Raw genomic sequence first — 22,925 nt, 5'->3', positions numbered from 1 at the left:
GTAAAGATTAAAATCTTGTAAGAATACAAGAATACAAGTTTGCACAGGTGCTGGAAATACATTTGGGCATCCAGCTGTAGAACACTAGACAGATGAAGGGTTTGTTTAGGTATAAAAATGTGTCACATATCTCACATTATTTTGTTCTATATATACACAATACTATCAAGGTAAAATGCTGTATAATGAGTTGAATAGTATTTTTGTAAAAATCACACATCCTCTGCACTTGCAGGATACTGGGTTGGTGGCAATCCTCCATCACATCAGGTTGACAATCTTACACTGCATTGTACACTATCAAAATGTTTTATTACCTACAGTAGCTTTAATTATTCAGACATGAACTTGCAGACAAAATTGCCGGTGGTGTATAAAGGAGGTATAAACAAGGTCTTAACATCTAGTCATTATTATTGGGAGCAATAAACTCACACTTGGGCCAATCGTGTATACCTGTACATTCCAGACCAAAATATCCCTGATGAAGAAAATGCACAACCTGAACAGGACTAATGGAAAATGATGAAAAACTAGTGGGAAGTTAAATTGCTTTGTCAAAAGAACATCCCAGAGTTCACCGTCACACAGCATCTCACTTCCAACACGTCTTAACCATCTGCTGTGGAATGCTACAGAAGAACGCGGAACAAAGAACTCCAATGTAGAGTAATATAATGGTCTCAGTCCAGCACCAGCTGCACCACTAAAAACAATGCATTGAGCTTTTCTGTTGAGACTACTTGTAGGTTAGATGTTCGTGTCAATTTCAGTTGCTTGCTATTCATGGTCAAGAACACAACTGTCCCCCCCCCCTCCCGCCCGCCCACCTATTCATTTCGCTTTTATTAACAACAACAACAACAACTTCAATTTACAGATGTGACACGTAAGATATAAATCTCCTTATTAGGGAACAGACTATAAATACAGTGTTGAACAATCCAAGAGTACATAAGAGTAAACTTATCAAAGGAATATATACTGTATGATAATGATTAGAAGGTCAAATGGTAACATTTACACAGTCAACTGATCGGGGACGATTATTGTATTACTTAAACAGCAACCAGTAGGAGGAAAATCACCTCCAAAACACAATTTAGATTTTTAAAAGGCTGTAAAAGTGCAAGACTACAAAAGCACAATTTGATTGTTTAAAACATACAACTGTTTCATGTTTAATACATAAACTTGTTTCATTTGCACCAAGAAGTTCATACACTGTTTGGCAACAAGGAATCTAATTATTATTTTTATTGATTTATTGATTGATTGATTTATTTATTTTAAGTACAGCAAAAAGTTAAGGTTATAAATGTTTTTGAGCTTTGTTTACAGTTAAAATGGTATGCAATTAATTTCTTACATTATATAATAACATAGGCCTGGATTAAGTTGCAATTTTGGCACCACCACAACCAAAATTTGATTTAATTCAGGCCTACTATACAAAGCAAAAGGGTCACTTTAACACTTTATGCTGCTGTGAAGAAGAAAACAAACATTTACCACACAGCAATAACAATAGATGGAGCCTCCAAACAGACAAGATTCCACGATTACTGTACAACCACAGGTCATAGAGGGTGTCCATGATTGGATTACAGAGTTACAGTAAAACTATATAATACTGTACCTACAGAGAGGTAAAATGACAACTATTTTAATGCTTTTAAAAAAAAATACTGGACATGGACAGTATAATAAACACAACAATGTCTCAAAAAATCATGTTATTTGCATAAGCCTGTTTAAACCATTTGCACAGAAAGACATTCACTTGTTCATACTGTACCTGCATGCAGGATTCAGGCGCTTTCTGCTGGCATTCAGGTTTTCTCTGTGTTGCTGTAAGTAGGCATCTTTTCTTTTCAGAATGTGTGAAACGGTTTGCCTTGCGATTTTACATGTTTCACTTAGCTCTTTTTTGTGTAGGTTTTGGTAAACTTTCAGCTTTTTTGATAAGCGCACATTTTCTTTCAAGAGATAGCTTGCTGTGTGGACTTTTAGACATTTTGCTGTTCAACAATTGCAGTTCAAAATGGCACCGGCAGAACATGCGAGTCTATATGCAGCGTCTTGATTTAGTTTTTTATAAGATGACTTGTGCTGGATTGCACAGTCAGATTTACATTGATTTTAAGAAGAAGAGACTTAAGAATCATGCTGGATTCCAGAATAGACAGGTTCCAGATTGTAGAGGGTATCACACCATTCATTTCAAGAGAGATTTGGTCAGGACCCAAAAAACATGCTGAATTATACAGAATGCCAGTATGTAGAGGGGCTGGATATGCACATCGTTCATTGCTTAAAATAAAAATTGTTGCCATATACTGGCATTTTCTCCTCAATCTAATGAATAGCATGACAGTTTCCCCAGGAATTTACACAAAGCTGCTGTGCATTTCTTTGTCCATCTCAATCAGAAAGTCTACTCATAGGAAAAAGTAGAGAATACAACACATGGTGTATCACTGTGAAACTGCACAGCCATTATTACAATTGTTCCAACACGTTCCAACATGTGCAGCCATTCACAGCACAGGAACAGAGAAAAATGGTTTATGGCAGGGGTACTCAATTATTTTAATGAAGGTCCAAAATTCTTCAAAGGTCAAGGTCCGGAGCACATTTCCACTCCTATCCCCATACCGACATACAAACATAGAGCTACACAAATATAGTTTTACCCCTGTTGTTGGTTTGAGAGTTCTTCACTAGATTTTAAGGAGTTTTTTGGGAAATCAAAACTCTGTCTCATTTTTACTAGTCTGGTTTATTTACTGATTTGTTACTGCAGGAGTTCTTTCGCTGCCATAACCACAGAATTGTATAACTATTGTATTCTTATGTGTGTGTTAGCAGAGCCAAACACTGTGTTTTATCATTGCAAAAACAAAGCAAATTGTAGCAAACAAAACTGAAGCGCAAGAAGAAAAAAACTGAACTGAAATCACTGTGCTTTCTCCTTACAAATAATAAAAAAATACAGTAATATTACATTCAGTACATTTATAAATTGGCTAATACTCACAGTAAGTGGGAGAAGTGGCAGGTCCTCAAGGGCTTTGAGTTACAGGTGAGCTCAGCAAGAGCAATACAGAGACGCACATATTTGCATCAGTCAGAACAGAACTTTGATATTAATATTAATAATGTTCGTCTTGGAGAACGAATATCCGCACACATCGTGTGATCTGCAGATACTTAAGACAGGAAACACTTTAACTGCATGTGTTGTAAGCCTGACTTGGATCGCAGAATTTGACAATTTTAATTGCCAATACAATCAGCATAGTCATTGCTAAGCTTTGCACACACAGCACATTTTGGTGGATCATGGAACGATGCGGTATCTGTCGTGGCCGGGGTCCAGTCCGTTGCGTTACCATTGCTTGCAAAGTGAAGTTTTGTACACACGAGTAGTACAGTACGGTAAAATCTATTTGCGGATACCAAGATATTCAGTAAGCAAACGGTTTCAGTGGGGTAAAGAGGGCAACACATTTCCCACCCTCAAACCCAACGGGGGTTATCTAGCATTTCTTCCACTACACTTCAGAAAGCCGCTTTTTAGGGTGTGGTACAATAGAGTGCATTGCGATGCTACTGTAGCTTAATTAAAGCACACCATCAAAATACTAATTATAGATGACTAGACAACAGTTTGATTGTATCAATTGCTTACCTTTAAGGAGAACCACAAATCCACTGGTAAGTGACAATACTGTACCTGTATCCAACTGGTCAAATTAGGAAATAGGTTAAATGCAATTAGTACGTTAATCATTGTACTCTCCAATGACATGGAAATGTAACTTGTCTGCCTGTTCTTTAAACAAGTCCACTTCATGCCATGAGGGTGCAACCAAGCTCCCAGTTTCAAGGTTTGTAATTGTTAAGCACATTCGAGTCACATTACTTTTCATTGAAGCTCGGCTGAGCTGTACTGGGAAATATTTGACATCTTTGGAATGTGACCCCACAGAGAATCCATGTAGGATTTTCCAACACTAGCACTGTCAGGACTTTTTAATATATTCAGATACATCATAAACCATGGTAAAAAGTGTAATATTCAAGAAGTACCAGTACAGTAGCAGGAGCTTGCAAGAGTGAATCCTATAGACTTGCATTAGAGCAGTGTATTATTGGACTGGGAGGAGTTCAGTGTTAATATCAAGGGACAGCTATTAGAGGCAGTTCCTGCTAGATGCAGCAGTGACATTTCGCTAACAGCTCAAATGTCTTTTCGCAAGCTGCAATCATTAAATGCCATGACGGCATATAAGCCATTACTGCCTTTTTCTTAAATACCTCCATACGGGCATCTACGGAGCCTGCTATAACCCTCCTCTTGAGCTGGACAGGGGAGAAAGGAAAATAGCAAGAAAGAAGAAAATGAGAAAAAGGATAAACAAAAAGATGGCTTTGAAAATAAAACATAACATGTTGGTTTAATTACAATTAAGATACACCAGTTAGGGATGTGCGTTTGGTACATTTTTCATGTTTCATGGATTGATGACGTTCTTTGAAAATGTGTTACATTTACTATAATAAAAATAATAACAAACATGCTTTTAAAAATACAAAATTCCCATTGGGCTTTTTTTTTTTTTTCAATTCTATTGATTTTTTAGTATTACTATGCAGGACAGCCGCTATAAGATAGTTATCTTTATTAAAAATATGCACAGATTACCGGTTAATAAACTAATATAGAATATTAGTATTATTATTTAAAAAAAACAACAAAAAAACATTTTATAGGCAACTAAAATGTGATTAATGTGGATCACGGACCACGCCTACCAAAAACACAACCTTTTTGTAACATGTCACATGTGACGTATCAAAAGGGAAACAGTTCTCAGCCTGTATGTCTGGCCTGCAGGTTTGTGAGATAAGAAAAAATAATAAATAATAAATAATAATAATAATAATAATAATAATAATAATAATAATAATAATAATAATAATAATAATAATAATAATAATAATAATAATAATAATATGGTGAATACGTGTGTGTGCAGGGGTTGCACAAACTCCAACCTGTCAGGGCATCAGGTGCATGCCTTTCGAGGGAAAAAGAGTGCCGGATTTTGCTCCTGGGTGCAGTTTGTACAAGTCAAAAGATAGGACTTCACCACGAAATCCGTTCACCAAAAGAATTCTGTCATTTGTGGTGCACATTTTCTCGATAATGATTATCTATCTGTAGGACGACTTACTTGAATATAGCATGGGACTTAGAAGCAAGCAACGAGTAAGGTTGAAGTCAGATGCGGTACCTTCAGTGCATGTCAAATTTGTAAAAAATAAATAAATAAATAAATAAATTTAAAATATCATCATTTAGGTTTTATAGGAAACCACCATGAACACACACACACACACACAGATTATATATTATAGATTTTTGTAATGAAAATAAGATTTGAAAAATACAACTCTCCTTCAAGTCAAGGCTGTTGCGAAAGTGCTTATGGAGTACAGTATACAGTAATGAAAATGGATAAAACTAGCTGCAGTGATCATGTGGATAACAGTAGATTGAAAGGAGTCAAGTATCAAAGGGATTACGAAGAAGTTATGATGTAATTTTTAAGATCATGGTTACCAGAAAAGCTGATTCATCCAGCAATTATCGTGCTGCTGAAAGATTCGTGTCACCTAAAACAACACAGGCGGGAACAAAACAACTGCTATTGAACCACCACTCAGAGGAAATCGTTTTGTGGACTGTGGGTTGTCTGTTTCTTAATTTCCTTGCTTACCTAACGAGTAAATAACGTACAGTATTTCAGTTACATTACTATTTTTGACAGAAACCTACTTAATATCAGCACTCACTTTTAAAATTATATAGAGACTTTAATTATTGTGTGTGCATCATCAGGATACAAAACATGTAAATGGTTGTTATGGCATTACCATATTGGAATATAAACCTGTATTTCTGAACTACAAACAACTATCCGAACTTTCCTGCAACAGAAGATTTGTACCACTGACGTAATGGTGAGTAAAGACACGTTTATTTTTCCATATTCATTGCTGAAGTTGTCTTATCTGCCTTCTATAATGCCATCTTATCAATCCTTATGTCTACTGTACATTATTGTAATGTTTGTAATTTATTGTCTTTGAAAAGATTTCACAGTGTCACTGTCAGTCGTCTGCTGTTCTGTGACAAAATGACAAAAATAGGTATTATAGGCCATAGCAGATAAATCGCTAAACTAATATAAACTTATTACAGAGGATACTGAAGCGTATATTATTGGTAATCAAACGCATTACAATTTTGGAAATTACACTCACCATGCAGTGTTGCCGATCCGCCACAGGTTTGAAGGATTCAAAACTCTATTTCTTGTCGATCCACATTTAGTTGCTGCTTCGCCAGCAGTTAAAAAATGTAAGGCTGTGGCACCTGTTCCCTAAAATTAATTGGGTCTTCGACTTCATCTTCTATGTTTTCAGCGGCAGTCGCCATGTGCGTTTACCTTTTCATACGTAACTTCCGGTTTTATTCCAGCCAGCATGATTTTTGAGTGGGTGTGGTCATACCACACAAAATCATTCATATCTTTGTTGTTTATTAATACTTTTTAACCACATAAAAACAATATTTCTATTGATGAAATCTATACAGAAATGTATTGGTGTGTTTGACCTGCAAGATACACTTTAAGGGGAGCCAGGGTTGTTTTTCCACTGCAGAGCTGAGCTGTGCTGCTACGGTCACACGCAACAAAAGACAGTCATTAATTATTGTTATTAATTAACTCAGTTAATAGACCAACAGTACAGCTGTATCTTTTATCACTATATTTTGTAAATATATTTTGGAATTTCTTTATAAGCCACAAATTTTACTGATTATATCGACTTACTAAAGTTCAATTCTGTTGAAGGGGGAAAAAGGTGGTTTTAAAAATATGATTTGCCAAAGATATCCTGTTTAATGGATAGTTGTTGTTTTTTCTAGTTGTTTTTTGTTTGGGAGCTTTAAAAAAAGAAGCTGCACGAGTGCAACGAAAGCCATAGTTGTATGTATGGTACAGCTGTACAGTACTTTGTTTGACTACATTTTTGAAAATATGTTTAGAATTGTTTTATTTTCCGCATTTTCTTTTCTTTATATTCATATAATAAAGGTAAAGGATGAGAAATTTGGTAGAATTTTGTGTTTTTTACAAAACTGATGCAACATAATAATGAAAATCCTTAACCCCGCCCCTGCTCGGCTCGCAGCTGGATTCGGATGTATTGCGAGGCTGGAGTTTCACGGTTTGGTTCTCGCTCGGCTATTTGGATACATTAAGCACACAAAATAAACAGATATTGTAGTGTTCATTAAATACAATATGTGATTATGTATAGTTCATTGGTGTCCACTTTCATTCAGCCTTTTAGACATTTTACTTTCTCAAAAAACAAATAGTTTCCAGTTTGTTTAAGGGCACATTGCTTATTCCCTATAGTGTAATATTTCAACACAGGTACAGTCTAGCCCTTGATCTAAGGCAGTGTTTGGCTTAATTTTAAAGTATTGTTGGATTGAATATGTCAAGGGATGAATTTCTTTCCCTCAAAAGACTATAGGGTTCACTTGTAGTAGGATCCTAATTATTAATCTGCAACCGGGAACTAGGAAGCACACTTGAAGAAATCAGTTTCTTATTGCCCTCTAAAACACACAATACAAACATACCCTATTGATGGCACTTTTTTATTTTTTTAAGTACATAATTAATTCCCCAGACTTCCAACTTCCAAAAACGTAGCCAGTCATCTTCAATTACTTTGCCTTCTTACGTCAACAGGCCATTGCACAAATACCATTGAAGTCCACGCACTACATACCTGACACACTCAATTTATATTGAAATGAGTAAAAGCCTTAAAATATGTAGAACTCCACACATTCGCTGTGATTAATATAATAAAACACTATTATTGAAGCAAAACAGTTCCATCAACAGAAGACTGCCAAATGGATACTAGGCCTGAAGCATGTCACACCAATGTGTCCCTGTGCCCAATTTAAACATTTCACAGTTTGCTAGAACCTGGACTTTCAGCTATGCCAACAATGCACAGACCTTTCTCATACACCACACTAAAGCCACACCAAATCTATATTTGTCTGTGACACTGGTTTGCTAATTAAATGTGTTGCCTGACCCAGTCCAAGGATAAGAAATCATGCCAAACACACTTCCAAACCAAGGAGGGGGAAAAAATAATACAGTCAACCTCAGTTAACTCGACTGGTGGATAGCTCGACACCTTTGCTTAATTTGACAGACAGTCTGGGTCCCGGATTTTCTTCATATAAAAATACATGCATCCTGCCTCAATTGTTTTATTCGACACCATGCTTTACTTGACTTATTACCGGTACTGAAGGGATGAAAAAATATTAAAAATACTAGTGGATAACTCGACACTGTCGTTTCACATGACGGAATTCTATGACACTCGTTTCACTTGACTGACTTCTGATCTTTCATTCGTAACTGCTAAGTGCAGGTGGTTACAACATCAGTTCACAATAGGAATGGGAAAAATTAGTTCTTGTTCAATTGGCTTTAAAGCTCAGGTTATTCAGGATAACAAGCTTGTCAGCATGCGAAACAATTGACAATGCTTGATTTCTGTGTGAAACTAAGTTGTTTATTATTGTTTTGTTCACCATTCTGTAGAATATACATTTGTTCATTTTTGCTATTTAAGCCATCAAATTAGACAGTACAAGCCAATAACTAAAAGTAGTCCACAGTTTGTGCGCAGTTTGTGGTTGGATTGGTTTCGTAAAAATAACGCTGGAGTTATTTTATTAATTCTTATTTCAATCAAACTATATGAGTTGTACTGAGTTTGTACAGTACTGTATACTGCAATTGATTCATTCACTGCAGTTCTTTCAACCGTTTTCATAATGACATTTTGCTAAAAGAATAAACTTGTAAATACTGTAATACTTTTAAGTGTGTGAGTTCTGTTACTTATATAAGAACATAAGAAAGTTTACAAACGAGAGGAGGCCATTCAGCCCATCTTGCTGGTTTTGTTGTTAGTAGCTTATTGATCCCAGAATCTCAGCAAGCAGTTTCTTGAAGGATCCCAGGGTGTCAGTTTCAACAACATTACTGGGGAGTTGGTTCCAGACCCTCACAATTCTCTGTGTAAAAATGTGCCTCCTATTTTCTGTTCTGAATGCCCCTTTATCTAATCTCCATTTGTGACCCCTGGTCCTTGTTTCTTTTTTCAGGTCAAAGAAGTCCCCTGGGTCGACATTGTCTATACCTTTTAGGATTTTGAATGTTTGAATCAGGTCGCCGCGTAGTCTTCTTTGTTCAAGACTGAATAGATTCAATTCTTTTAGCCTGTCTGCATACGACATGCCTTTTAAACCCAGGATAATTCTGGTTGCTCTTCTTTGCACTCTTTCTAGAGCAGCAATATCCTTTTTGTAACGAGGTGACCAGAACTGAACACAATATTCTAGGTGAGGTCTTACTAATGCATTGTAAAGTTTTAACATTACTTCCCTTGATTTAAATTCAACACTTCTCACAATATATCCGAGCATCTTGTTGGCCTTTTTTATAGCTTCCCCACATTGTCTAGATGAAGACATTTCTGAGTCAACATAAACTCCTAGGTCTTTTTCATAGATTCCTTCTTCAATTTCAGTATCTCCCATATGATATTTATAATGCACATTTTTATTTCCTGCATGCAATACTTTACACTTTTCTCTGTTAAATTTCATTTGCCATGTGTCTGCCCAGTTCTGAATGCGGTCTAGATCATTTTGAATGGCCTTTGCTGCTGCAACAGTGTTTGCCATTCCTCCTATTTTTGTGTCGTCTGCAAATTTAACCAGTTTGATTACTATACCAGAATCTAAATCATTAATGTAGATTAGGAATAGCAGAGGACCTAATACTGATCCCTGAGGTACACCACTGGTTACCTCGCTCCATTTTGAGGTTTCTCCTCTAATCAGTACTTTCTGTTTTCTACATGTTAACCACTCCCTAATCCATGTGCATGCATTTCCTTGAATCCCTACTGCGTTCAGTTTGAGAATTAATCTTTTATGCAGGACTTTGTCAAAAGCTTTCTGGAAATCTAAATAAACCATGTTGTATGCTTTGCAATTATCCATTTTCAATGTTGCATCCACAAAAAAGTCAAGCAGGTTAGTTAGACACGATCTCCCTTTCCTACAACCATGCTGACTGTCTCCCAGGATATTGTTACCATATAGATAATTTTCCATTTTGGATCTTATTATAGTTTCCATAAGTTTACATATAATAGAAGTCAGGCTTATTGGTCTGTAGTTACCTGGTTAGGTTTTGTCTCCCTTTTTGTGGATCGGTATTACGTTTGCTATTTTCCAGTCTATCGGTACAACCCCTGTGTCAAGAGACTATTGCCTGATCTTGGTTAGATGTTTGTAAATAACTTCTTTCATTTCTTTGAGTACTATTGGGAGGATCTCATCCGGCCCAGGGGATTTGTTTATTTTAAGAGCTCCTAGTCCTTTTAACACTTCTGCCTCTGTTATGCTAAAGTTATTTAAAACTGGATAGGAACAGGTCGACATGTGGGGCATGTTGTCCGTGTCCTCCTTTGTAAAAACCTGTGAAAAGTAATCATTTAATATATTTGCTATTTTTTTTTTCTTCATCTATGATTTTGCCATTTGTGTCTCTTAGACATTTATGCATGTTAATGGCATGGCTCATGTGCACCCGTGGTCAACTCGACACCTTGGAAAAGTCAACACTAAATGGCATCCCCATGGGGTGTCGAGTTAACCAAGGTCGACTGTATACATGCAATTATTGTAGTTTAATTGTCTAACTGCCAGTCCATGTGACCTACGTACCAAGATGCAGCACTGCATAGTTTTGAATTTAAAATATTTGCGTATCCTGAACTAAAATAAAAATGTGATGAACCAAAAAATTCTTGGAGGGGATTGATTTTAAAATCTTAAATTATCCAAAACAAACATCTGACTGAGGCTAAAGCATATACAACCATCATTAACCAAACCAAATGATTATCACACCAAATTGCAGAAGTTTGAACATGCAGTAGCTCCAAATGCCATTTTATTTATTTATTTATTGTACTGCTTCACTTTACTGGTGTTAAAATCATTCTTTAATATACATTAACATGTTGTTGTATCTATACATGTAGCTGTTTCTACCACCACAGGTTTTCTGTGCTATTAAGTTTTCCATTGCATTTGCATCCTCATTCCAGAATGGACCAGAGATAAATCTTCTCCAATGTGGCTATATATTAATAAAAACACCTCAAATGTGAACAGGATGCACTAATCTGGTGTGATGCATCTTCAATTCAAAACAATACCTTTTACACTCCCGTTCTTTAACGCCCCAGATTAATAACAACTTGCTTGCCAGTTCCTAGTAATTTTCTGTATATTCTTTAGATCGTAGACTTTTTTTTTAAACTTTAACTCTATCCTTCCACCACACTATGGACTCTAGTCCTTGATATAAAGCTGCATTGCCTCCAAATACTGCCATTTAAGTATGTCCCCCCTTGCTATTTTACAGAAAGTTATACAGTAAATGAATTAAAATACACTGCTTGAGAAAATGGGTTTTCACAACCATTGTGCCAAGTCCAGTGTAATGACTCAAGTTGCAGATGTGCAGTATGTTATGTTTAGACAACTGAAGAAAGCCATACAGATACACTCTCATAGCTTTCATTGTACAGTGCCCCATGCCCGCTTAAACTGTTGGAGTATGCAAGCTATACATGTATACATATACACACACACATAGTACACCCTCACTATAACAAACCTGTTGGGGTCCAAGCATTTTGTTCGTTATATCGAGGGGTTCATTATAGCGAAAGTACAATCAAAATGAACGATAAACTGTTGGAGTAATTAAATGAGAGGGGATTGTGAATAAAAGTAGAATTACATGCACTGGTTCATCTCATGTATGCAGTATTCTACCTTTGCTTTATCTTATTCGTTAAAGAATTAAAACGCAGTACAAAAAGCAAAAATCCTGAATTGAAGCTGAACTTTTATTCAAAATCAATCTGACATAAACCGTTTAAAAAGTGCACCAAAGCTTAATCCAACATGCAAGAATCCCCAAGTGAGTTTTTATTCCAAATCAACCCGACATGAAATGTTCATCAGATCCTCAAAGTTTTTTGTTGTTGTTTTTTCTTTAATCAAATTTTGCTTTGCCGCATGATTGCTGAACAAGCCAAAAGAGAGACAACCTACATTCACGACAGAGACATGCCCGTGTTACTCCTTTTTTCAAACGATCAATATAGTATCCAGTTTTGTTGCAACATGAAATGATTTTCGTTTTAGAAGCATAGTTACACAGCACACACTTCTTAAGACAAAACAGTTGACTTAATTGCGGAGGTGGCATCCTGTAAGTACAGACCGGGACATTTATATGATCTTTTTTATTTTTTTAATTTTTTTATTTGGGGTCCAGGGGTCAGGTTCGTTAGAACTGAAGGTTCGTTATAATGAACGGCATTATAGTGAGGGTGTACTGTATGTATGTATGTATGTATGTATGTATGTATGTATGTACTCAAATTTGTTGGTACCCTTACAGCTCATTGAAATAATGCTTCATTCCTCCTGAAAAGTGATGAAATTAAAAGCTGTTTTATCATGTATACTTGCATGCCTTTGGTATGTCATAGAATAAAGCAAAGAAGCTGTGAAGAGAGTTGAATTATTGCTTATTCTACAAAGATATTCTAAAATGGCCTGGACACATTTGTTGGTACCCCTTAGAAAAGATAATAAATAATTGGATTATAGTGATATTTCAAACTAATTAGTTTCTTTAATTAGTATCACACATGTCTCCAATCTTGTAATCAGTCATTCAGCCTATTTAAATGGAGAAAAGTAGTCACTGTGCTGTTTGGTATCATTGTGTGCACCACACTGAACATGGACCAGAGAAAGCAAAGGAGAGAGTTGTCTGAGGAGATCAGAAAGAAAATAATAGACAAGCATGGTAAAGGTAAAGGCTACAAGACCATCTCCAAGCAGCTTGATGTTCCTGTGACAACAGTTACAAATATTATTAAGAAGTTTAAGGTCCATGGAACTGTAGCCAACCTCCCTGGGCGCGGCCTCAAGAGGAAAATCGACCTCAGATTGAACAGAAGGATAGTGCAAATGGTAGAAAAAGAACCAAGGATAACTGCCAAAGAGATACAAGCTGAACTCCAAGGTGAAGGTACGTCAGTTTCTGATCGCTTTTTGAGCGAAAGTGGGCTCCATGGAAGAAGACCCAGGAGGACTCTACTTTTGAAAGAAAAACATAAAAAAGCCAGACTGGAATTTGCTAAAATGCATATTGACAAGCCACAATCCTTCTGGGAGAATGTCCTTTGGTCAGATGAGTCAAAACAAGCTTTTTGGCAAGTTACATATAATATATATATATATATATATATTATATATATATATATATATATAATATATAATATATAATATATATATATATATATATATATATATATATATATATATATATATATATATATATATATATATATATATATATATATATACACACACACACACACACACATACGCACTCACTTTTTAAATACAGTGCCTTGCAAAAGTATTCAGAGCCCTGACCAATTCTCTCATATTACTGAATTACAAATGGTACATTGAAATTTCGTTCTGTTTGATATTTTATTTTAAAACACTGAAACACAAAATCATTTATTGTAAGGTGACATTGGTTTTATGTTGGGAAATATTTTTAAGAAAAATGAAAAACTGAAATATCTTGCTTGCATTGTTGCAAGTATTCAACCCCCACACATTAATATTTGGTAGAGCCACCTTTCGCTGCAATAACAGCTTTAAGTCTTTTGGGGTAAGTATGTACCAGCTTTGCACACAGTGTCTGAGTGATTTTCTTCTTGGCAGATTTGCTCCAGGTTGTTCAGGTTGGTTGGATGACGCTTGTGGACCGCAATTTTCAAATAGTGCCACAGATTCTCAATGGGATTGAGATCAGGACTTTGACTGGGCGACTGTAGGACATTCACCTTTTTGTTCTTGAGCCACTCCAATGTTGCTTTGGTCTTGTGCTTGGGATCATTGTCCTGCTGAAAGGTGAATTTCCTCCCAAGCTTCAGTTTTTTAGCGGACTGAAGCAGGTTCTCTTGCAGTATTTCCCTGTATTTTGCTCCATCCATTCTTCCTTCAATTTTAACAAGATACCCAGTCCCTGCTGATGAGAAGCATCCCCACAGCATGATGCTGCCACCACCATACTTCACTGTAGGGATGGTGTGTCTTGAGGCATGGGCAGTGTTAGGTTTGCGCCACACATAGCGCTTTGAGTTTTGGCCAAAAAGCTCTATCTTGGTCTCACCTGACCACAAAACCTTTTCCCACATCGCAGCTGGGTCACTCTCATGCTTTCTGGCAAACTCCAGACGTGCTTTCAGATGGTACTTTTTTCTTGCCACCCTCCCATACAGGCCAGTGTTATGCAGAGCTCTTGATATGGTTGACTGGTGCACCATTACTCCACTCCCAGCCACTGAACTCTGTAGCTCCTTCAAAGTGATTGTTGGCCTCTCTGTGGCTTCTCTCACAAGTCTCCCTCTTGTTTGAGCGCTGAGTTCTGAGGGATGGCCTTATCTTGGCAGTGCCTGGGTGGTGTGATGCAGCTTACACTTCCTGATTATTGATCCAACTGTGCTCACTGGGATATCCAAACACTTGGATATTATTTTGTACCCTTTCCCTAATCTATGCATTTGTATTACTTTATCTCTAACTTCTGTAGAATGCTCTTTGGTCTTCATTTTCCTCCAGATTCACAGCCTGACCAATGATCCTTCAACAGTGGGGTTTTTATCCAGAAAATGTGACAGCAACTTTAATGGTTCACAGGTGGAGGCCAATGGTAAGGTAATTGTGTCCTCGTTAGGGCAATTTCTTTCATCGGTGTAAACTGGGAGCTTCCACAGCACAGGGGTTGAATACTTATGCAAGCAAGATATTTCAGTTTTTTATTTTTCTTAAAAATATTTCCGAACATAAAACCAATGTCACATTACAATAATTGATTTTGAGTTTCAGTGTTTTAAAATAAAATATCAAACAGAACGAAATTTCAATGTACCATTTGTAATTCAGTAATATGAGAGAATTGGTCAGGGGTCTGAATACTTTTGCAAGGCACTGTATATATATATATCCATATATCTATATCTATATATATATATATAGCTATATATCTATATCTATATCTATATATCTAGAGAGAGAGAGCGAGAGAGCGAGCACACACACACAGTATTGTTTCATTTGGTTTCAGTGCATGTAGTAAATGGAACAATCATCTTAAAAAGTGGTTATGGGCTGTATGGTCACAAAGTGTTTGCTGAAAAGGTTGTTATCCCAATACAGTAACAACCTGTTCAAAATATAGGTAGACAATCAAATATAAATGACTTCACTTCCCAGAAAATCAACATGTAAGGTTTGGATTATTATTGACTGCACTTTCTATGAGATAAAAGTATAAGAAACTGAATCATGTTGACAAATATTAGACTGATTCATTTTAAATAAATATAGATGGTATACATTAATTTAATTGCATTGTGATTCCGTGTACTGTGAACACATTTCCAAATTGACCATTTAGTACTATAAATACAATGCAGTGATGTTGAATAAATAGTTAGAGATTAATAGATTGTGGATTGCAGAGTACAAGATGAATAAACAAGTAACACATCTCTGTTACATCAAGTAGTGGATCAGAAGGGGGTCCTCGAGGCAGGTGCCTGGTCTCGTATGCAGAGAGCTACAGTGCAGACAGAATTTTGGCACAGAATTTGTTTTGCTCTCCTCCTAATGTCGTATCTGCCTGCTGCAGGGGCCTGACGTCCTTGCAAGACTAGAGTACCAGAGCCATAAAATGCCTGCCTTGCACTTGGGTCTTCAATTTCATTTTATGTTGGTTTATTTTTCATCTGCAATATTACGTTCCTGGAGGATAAGAGAGATCTGCCAGCAGCTGGTGTCTCTGGTAACAAACAGATCTAATATACAGTATTATATAAAAGTACACTGCCTTTTTCTAACATTTTAAATTTGTGCACATAAAGCAATGGACCCCATTTTTTTGTTAGATATGTATTAAGGGTGAGACTTTTTGACTTAAGTTTCTCATACAAGAATGTTGCTAGAATAGCGCGACAGAGGGTGATAGAATGAATGAAAAATCTACTCAAGAACACCATGCCTTATACAGAAAAAGTGTTACAACAGGAATATACTGTTCCTGGGTCTGCTTGTACCTCGTGGCTTTATGGCGACCTGCCTTAGGATAAAACAGTATGTCTGCAGGCTTCCCACTCCGCAGTTGTACCAAATTATTTTTGATGCTATATGCCAGGCCCGCAAAATAACCCAGTACTAGATTCTTGGTGTTTTTTTTCCCCATAAGTGGAAAGAAACGTACCTCTGCTGATCCTCTGTTTCTCCCCAGACAGGATACCTGGTGTGTCAATGATACTGATGCTCTCCAGCACTGGGTTTGGGAGCTGGGCACACACAAACCTATAGGACACAAAGAACTTTGCTTAAGTAAGTGCATAACATGCAAACAATTCTCATTTAGAAGTCATACCCACTTAAGGGGATAGTTTATGATTAGGTATAATACTGTAATAACCAAGACTTCTAACAAACATTTTTTGCAAAATTTCTTGCAAGTCCCTTACTTTGTAGTAGATCATTTCATTTTCTGGATTATTTTCCCTTAGACCCTGGTAAAAAGCATTGATCTGCCACAACATTACAGATCCACTTCATGTGCAGTTTTAGACTTTACATTGAATGGCCGAAAATGTAATGAGAAAATCCCCTTATCTGCAATGTATGCACATTTCCCATGGTCACAAAGCACGTCATGTGATCCAATAGACCTCTATGTGCTGTGACAATGGGTCTTTGTCATTTTTTTGGCCAGCCAAAGTAATACCAGCAAACAACAACTCTATACTATACATGGACTACACCAATGTTTTGACAGTGAAAAAGTCTGTGAAACAAAAAAATCCTAAATGAGGTACTTGCAAGTTTTATTTTTTAAAAGGTTGTTATTCAAAAGGTTTTTATACAAGCTGAAAGGTCAGATTGACTGTGGTGTGACCAACACCAGGAATTTAGTGTTCTGAAAATACCAACATTCAAATACTATGGTTATACAATATATCATGATTACATTTTTATTTTAAATATCAGTAATTACCTGGTCGATAATGGTTATTATAAGTTAGTCAAAGTCCATGCCCTAGTTGTTGTTGATTTCTTGTGGCAGGGATGTACTCTTCTTATGCGCAAATTACAGAAATAGTTTTGCAAAAATAAGTACACAGTAGCAGTACCAACATTTATGTTAAACATCTATTTTTTTTCCTTTTTTACACAGCACCTGTGGAGTTTAATACTTGCATCAACAAAACAGACAACTTCAATTCTTTATATTCAGCTTCTGTTTACTTCTGTTCCAAATACCGGTAGTTTATATTGGGTGTATTATTATTATTATTTTTTTTTTTTAAATCAATCATCAACAGAAACTATTTCTTTTGGTCATTCTTTGTAATTTGGTCTTCTAGAACATTTTCATTGTACAGTTGATAAGGTCAAATACTGCATCCCTCAGTTCAGGCCTCTAGGTGCACACTGACAAATAGAAAAACCCACACAATCGTGTAACAACAAAGTAACTATTACAAACCGAGTTCAACACTCTTGAAGACCAATACAGTATAAACTCTGACTCAGTTGCAGAGACTAGGGCACTTTACATCATCAACAATAAAATCATCATTGATGCTGTCTGAGTAAATTGCTGGCATTAAAATTGCATTAGTCCGACATAGGGATGCAACTCAGTTATGGTTCGTTTTTTTTATCAACCCTTTCATCTGTTTTTGACATCTAGTGGGTTTTTGGTAAAATGAAATGGACATACTATTATTACACTTTTTTTTTTTTTTTAAAGACTACGACAAATAAACTTAATACAGTGTTATTGTATCACTCATACGTCAAGCCTCAAAACTAGTTCATGGATGACGAAAGGTTAATTTATGAGGTGCAGCAGTATCCATTATTATATGATTGCAAAATGAATGACTACATCCAGAAGAAAGACAATGCCTGGGTGGCTTGCAGGTGGTGCATTTAGCAGCACAGAGACATTTTCTTTCCGATTATGCAAGTTGCATAAAAATAGGTTTATTAATAAGCAAAAATAAACCGGACCGTACATGCAGTCTACACATCCAGCATTTAAATGAAAAATGTGTTTGTTTTTATGACAAACAACATTTGTTCAGTAAATTCTTCTGTATCACAAGTCCGTGACAAGAATAAGGTCTTTATATACGCATAAAGTGAAGTTTTGTGGAGATTCACCAAACAAACAAAAATATTATTGAGGTCCTACAATTCTATATGTTGTAAAACAAAGCCAGCAATACATTTGTATTATATATGACTCATCTCAACATTTCCAAGCTCATACATCATTTTGAAGATTATGAGCCATATTTATAAAGCATGTTCTGTCAAGTTAGTCGGACTGTTTTAAAAGCAAAAACTAAATAAAAATAAATAATAATACAAGGTTAGTGGTGACCTGTGCATAATAACACAAATTTTTAATAATAATAATAATAATAATAATAATAATAATAATAATACCTAGAACACGACCAGTCAATTTGACCAGTGTATTAAAAACAACATAAATATTATAATGAAAAGGACAAACAATTGAATATAAGTTGTAGTTTTATTCAGGAACGTTGTATAAAGCATCTACACAACCGAAACATTGTAAATAAATAGGCTATCAGGAGGCTCATTGAAACAATAGAAATGTCAACACAGCGCTCACTTGAGGAATGCAGGCTGACAGTCAAACTTCAATACATGGCTGATAAACACAAATAATACCACAACATTTCACTGTTATAATATGTTTTATGTATCAGTTAATTTGACCTCTCCGGGTCGGAAATAGGTTTGACAGTATTTTATCTCACTAATTTTTGTAGCTACACGATTCTTTCTTTGTTAGGGTAATTAGTGTATATATTTAGGAAAAGACAGGAAAGCACAGCTCTTTCTCTTAAACATATGCAAAGCAATTTAAATTTAAATTCCAAAAATGGTGTTAAGGGATGTTAATATGAACCGTCTACATGCAGAAAAGTGTGCGATGAGTTCCAGTATCAGTTTCGGAATTTTATGCAAATTACGGTTTCTGAAAATCACAACCGTTGCATCCCTAGTCTGATATATTATTATGGGGAAAAAAAAAAACCCAATAAGATCTATATATATATATATATATATATATATATATATATATATATATATATAGAGCACCTTTCATAGTGGACCACCACAAAAGCGCTTTACAGAGGTAGGCTGTGAACTGTGCATTATATGCAGAGTCACTTACAATAGGACGTTGATTTAATATCTCATCCGCAGGATGGAGGTTAAGTGACTTGCTCAGGGGCACACAGTGAGTCAGTCAGTGGCAGAGGTGGGATTTGAACCGGTGACCTGGTTACAAGCCCTGGACTTTAACCAATGGACCACACTGCTTTCTATATATGTTCAGTATGTTAGTATACCACATCACTGAAAATGTGTTCTGTTGAAATATTTAACAAAAAAAAGGACATTACTCGCTAAATAAATAAATGTTAAAAAAGTAGGCTATGGGAGTAATGGCGTTGGTAGCAAATGCAGCTTCCGCGATGGAAACAGAAAGAAAACGTAATAGCAATCAGCCTTTTGGTGCATTCCGCTTAAAGAGAGGTGGGCTGTGTGCGTATGTCAGTCAGCTGCGTGAAGCACTGAGGTTTCAATACACCAGTTTTGTGCAATGTGTTTATATGATGGAGAGCATGCTTGCAGATATTGGCAGCGTGTTGCTGTAGATTTTAAATGCATTTGAATTAAACAAAGCAAGCTTCACAAACGCAATGCTTACCGGCCGTTTGTTTAAAACAGCCAAAACAATATTCAAATCGAGCTGCTTATCGGCTGTTGGCAATATCAAGAAAGAGCGCAAAGTACCGTGACAGAGATATTAAGAAAGCAGAACCAGGGAGGCAGGGACTTCTAGAGTTAAGAAAGAAGCCATCAGTTGCAGGTTACTGTACATTTAACGTTTGTTTTGTATATATTCTTTTATTTATTTTTTTTAAAAGCTTTGCGTGGAGATGGCTTATAGCAAACCGCATAGCAACACTGTGTATTTTTTAGCCTAATTAATCTTGTTTACGTTTGCTTACTTTTAAAGCAAAACATTTCCCCATGTTTAAAGCAGTTTGCCTGTTTTTGTTCACTAATCCATTTATGTATGTGTAAATGCTTTTTCTATAGATGTTCACAAATCCGACTTTTTCACATATCCGCCTATACCTCAGTCCACAGGGGGTCGGATATGTGATGCTGTACTGTACTATGAATAAATGCGTACATTTAAAAAAAAATGCTTGTATTACTACATATTATTACATATTTCATTATCTGGAGACATCCTAGGAATCACCATTTTTACATCTTCCAATACTGTACATAAAATAAAAGCTGGACAAGCCTTACTGGATATGGGATGAGAAACTAAAAAGAAACTGCTACATTTACTTTTTGTTTTGGCTTTATACAATATTTCGGGGTTCAAAACTTCTCTGAAAACCTATTTTTGTTATTCAGATGAGTTGATATTTGTACAGTAGCTGGCAAACTTAATTTTGAATCATATTTTGAGGTTGTGAAATCACTGGTTGTACACATGCGCATAAAACAAAACTGATGGTTTCACGAACAACTTTTGGTCGCACCGTGTGTACAGCCCTGCGCGGGAGCCAAATTACTTGAGCAGATTTACAGGAGCAAAGTTTGGAGATGGAAATTCCAGCAGCTGCTGCTGAGCTGAGAATTTGAACAAACATTTATTTGTGTCATAGTGGTAACCAACAGGTATGTAAAATCCTAGACAAGGTTTTTTCTTGGACCATCTTAACCAGATCATATTAAAACAGCCACTACCACAAACTGTCGCAGTACAGTAGCTTCTGGAGTTCCAGTTCATGCAAAGCTCTCAAAAAACTCAATAAAATGATCCTTCCAGCTCTGATAATGCCTGGATGGGCTCCCAGAAACATTTGCATGATCCAGTTTCTTATTACTGACAACACAAACAATGAAGACTCCACCTGGAAAGATGGATTATGTTACAAATATACAATCTCATAAAATCTGACCTAATTTAATGAGAATTTTTTTTTTGGTCAATTACATTGCCTAGGCGACTGCAGATCACGTGCCTTCTGGTTGCAAGCAAATCAACGTTTATTTTGTTGGCCAGTGACTTCCTTTTTTCCCCAGTAAAATAGCTTTTTTTTTTTTTTTTTTTTTTAAAGAAAATTAAGATCGTAGTGTTTAAAACTAGTAATATTTAACTTCATACTTTAACAGTAAAACATGACAAGAGGGTTTATACAGTTTTAATGGTAGTCAGATGTAAAACGACGAAAAATACTGAGTATATTTGGGGCTGCATTAAATTGTTTCCAAGTTGTCCATTTTTGTAAATTGTACTGCTGCAAATGTAAGATTCAGATTTTGTAATCTGTGTTAGTATTTTCACAAAACAATTTCTACAGTAAAGGCGCTATTAGAATTGGAATTTGCATTTAAATGTTAAGTATACACTGGCAAATATCAGCACCGTTTCCTGTTTGGGTTATGCTTTTCTCAAATATTAGAAAAAGCTGGTATTTTTCTCAGTACTGATGCAAGAATATCGTAGCCACAGAAACGTATTGTGCCTCCGAAAAAAAAAGGAATTGAAGGAATTTTTTTTTTCCGTTATTACAAAAAGTGGGCTCACAAAAAAAACCTTTAACAAAAAGTGCTGTGACATTTAAATAAATAAATAAACTAGTGAAATGTAGTAGGCTGTTCCATTGCATACCGGTTACATCTTGACAGTCAGCTAAATATGAAAGGCAGATCTGTAGAAAAGAGATCACTTTTTTTCAACCTTGGCCTTAGTCATGGAGAAATATTGCAGTATTTGAGTCATTTAAATGGAGTTGTACTTAGTATGAGAACTTTACAAAGGGTCTTAAAATCAAATAACTTGTACCATCGGAAATGTATTTATCTATTTGACAGGGAGAACACACAATTTTTAACATTTATGACATGTTATAAGATGTATTGCACCCCGATTTAGCTATGAGCTAATTTTCATTGTTAAATATTAAAGTCAGATATATTTGAAGTAGCACTGTTCTTGTTGAGGTCTGATGTAGGGCGGGAATACTGGCCGGAATCGTAAAGAGACTCGTATTTTCATTGGCCAAAATTATTATTTTTTTGGTTGAAGCATTCTTGTTTTGACAGCACTTTTTTGTAATAAAAGAAAAAAATATAAGTCTCTCTCGCTTTCAGGATTTTCAAACCCTGGTGCCTCTGCTTCATTGCATTGATGATGCTTATACAGCCAACTCAACAAAAGTATCAGAAGCATGTGAAGTGTTGGGCTACTCTAAAGCTGATGTGCAAATGGAATGGATTGACCTGCTACACGACTCATCATTAAAGGGAGAAATGACATAACAAGCCTTGCATTTTGGTCTCCGATTCCTGACCAGAAATACCCAATAATAAAGGATGCTGCTTTGAAGGACTTTTCATTATTTGGATCCACATATTGCTGTAAAAGTGCCTTTTCCTCAATGAAGCAAGT

At 35.9% G+C, this 22,925-nt stretch overlaps 1 protein-coding gene across 2 annotated transcripts in view; it reads right to left on the bottom strand.

The window, feature by feature from the left end:
- Positions 1–22,925, bottom strand: part of ehd3 (EH-domain containing 3) — a 43,007-nt gene that overhangs the window by 14,683 nt on the left and 5,399 nt on the right. The window contains exons 3-4 of one of the 2 annotated variants that reach the window (XM_034019022.3): positions 16,593–16,690; positions 4,324–4,368 (exon numbers count right to left, since the gene is read on the bottom strand). In XM_034019022.3, the coding sequence (XP_033874913.1) occupies positions 4,324–4,368; positions 16,593–16,690 (143 nt within the window). The remainder of the gene's footprint in view (positions 1–4,323; positions 4,369–16,592; positions 16,691–22,925) is intronic. The other variant, XM_034019023.3, reaches the window with a different exon arrangement.

The sequence above is a fragment of the Acipenser ruthenus genome, chromosome 6 (genome assembly GCF_902713425.1).
Source record: "Acipenser ruthenus chromosome 6, fAciRut3.2 maternal haplotype, whole genome shotgun sequence".
Classification (NCBI taxonomy): domain Eukaryota; kingdom Metazoa; phylum Chordata; class Actinopteri; order Acipenseriformes; family Acipenseridae; genus Acipenser; species Acipenser ruthenus.
Note: the sequence above shows the minus strand (reverse complement) of the source record. Positions and strands in the feature narration are given on the sequence as shown.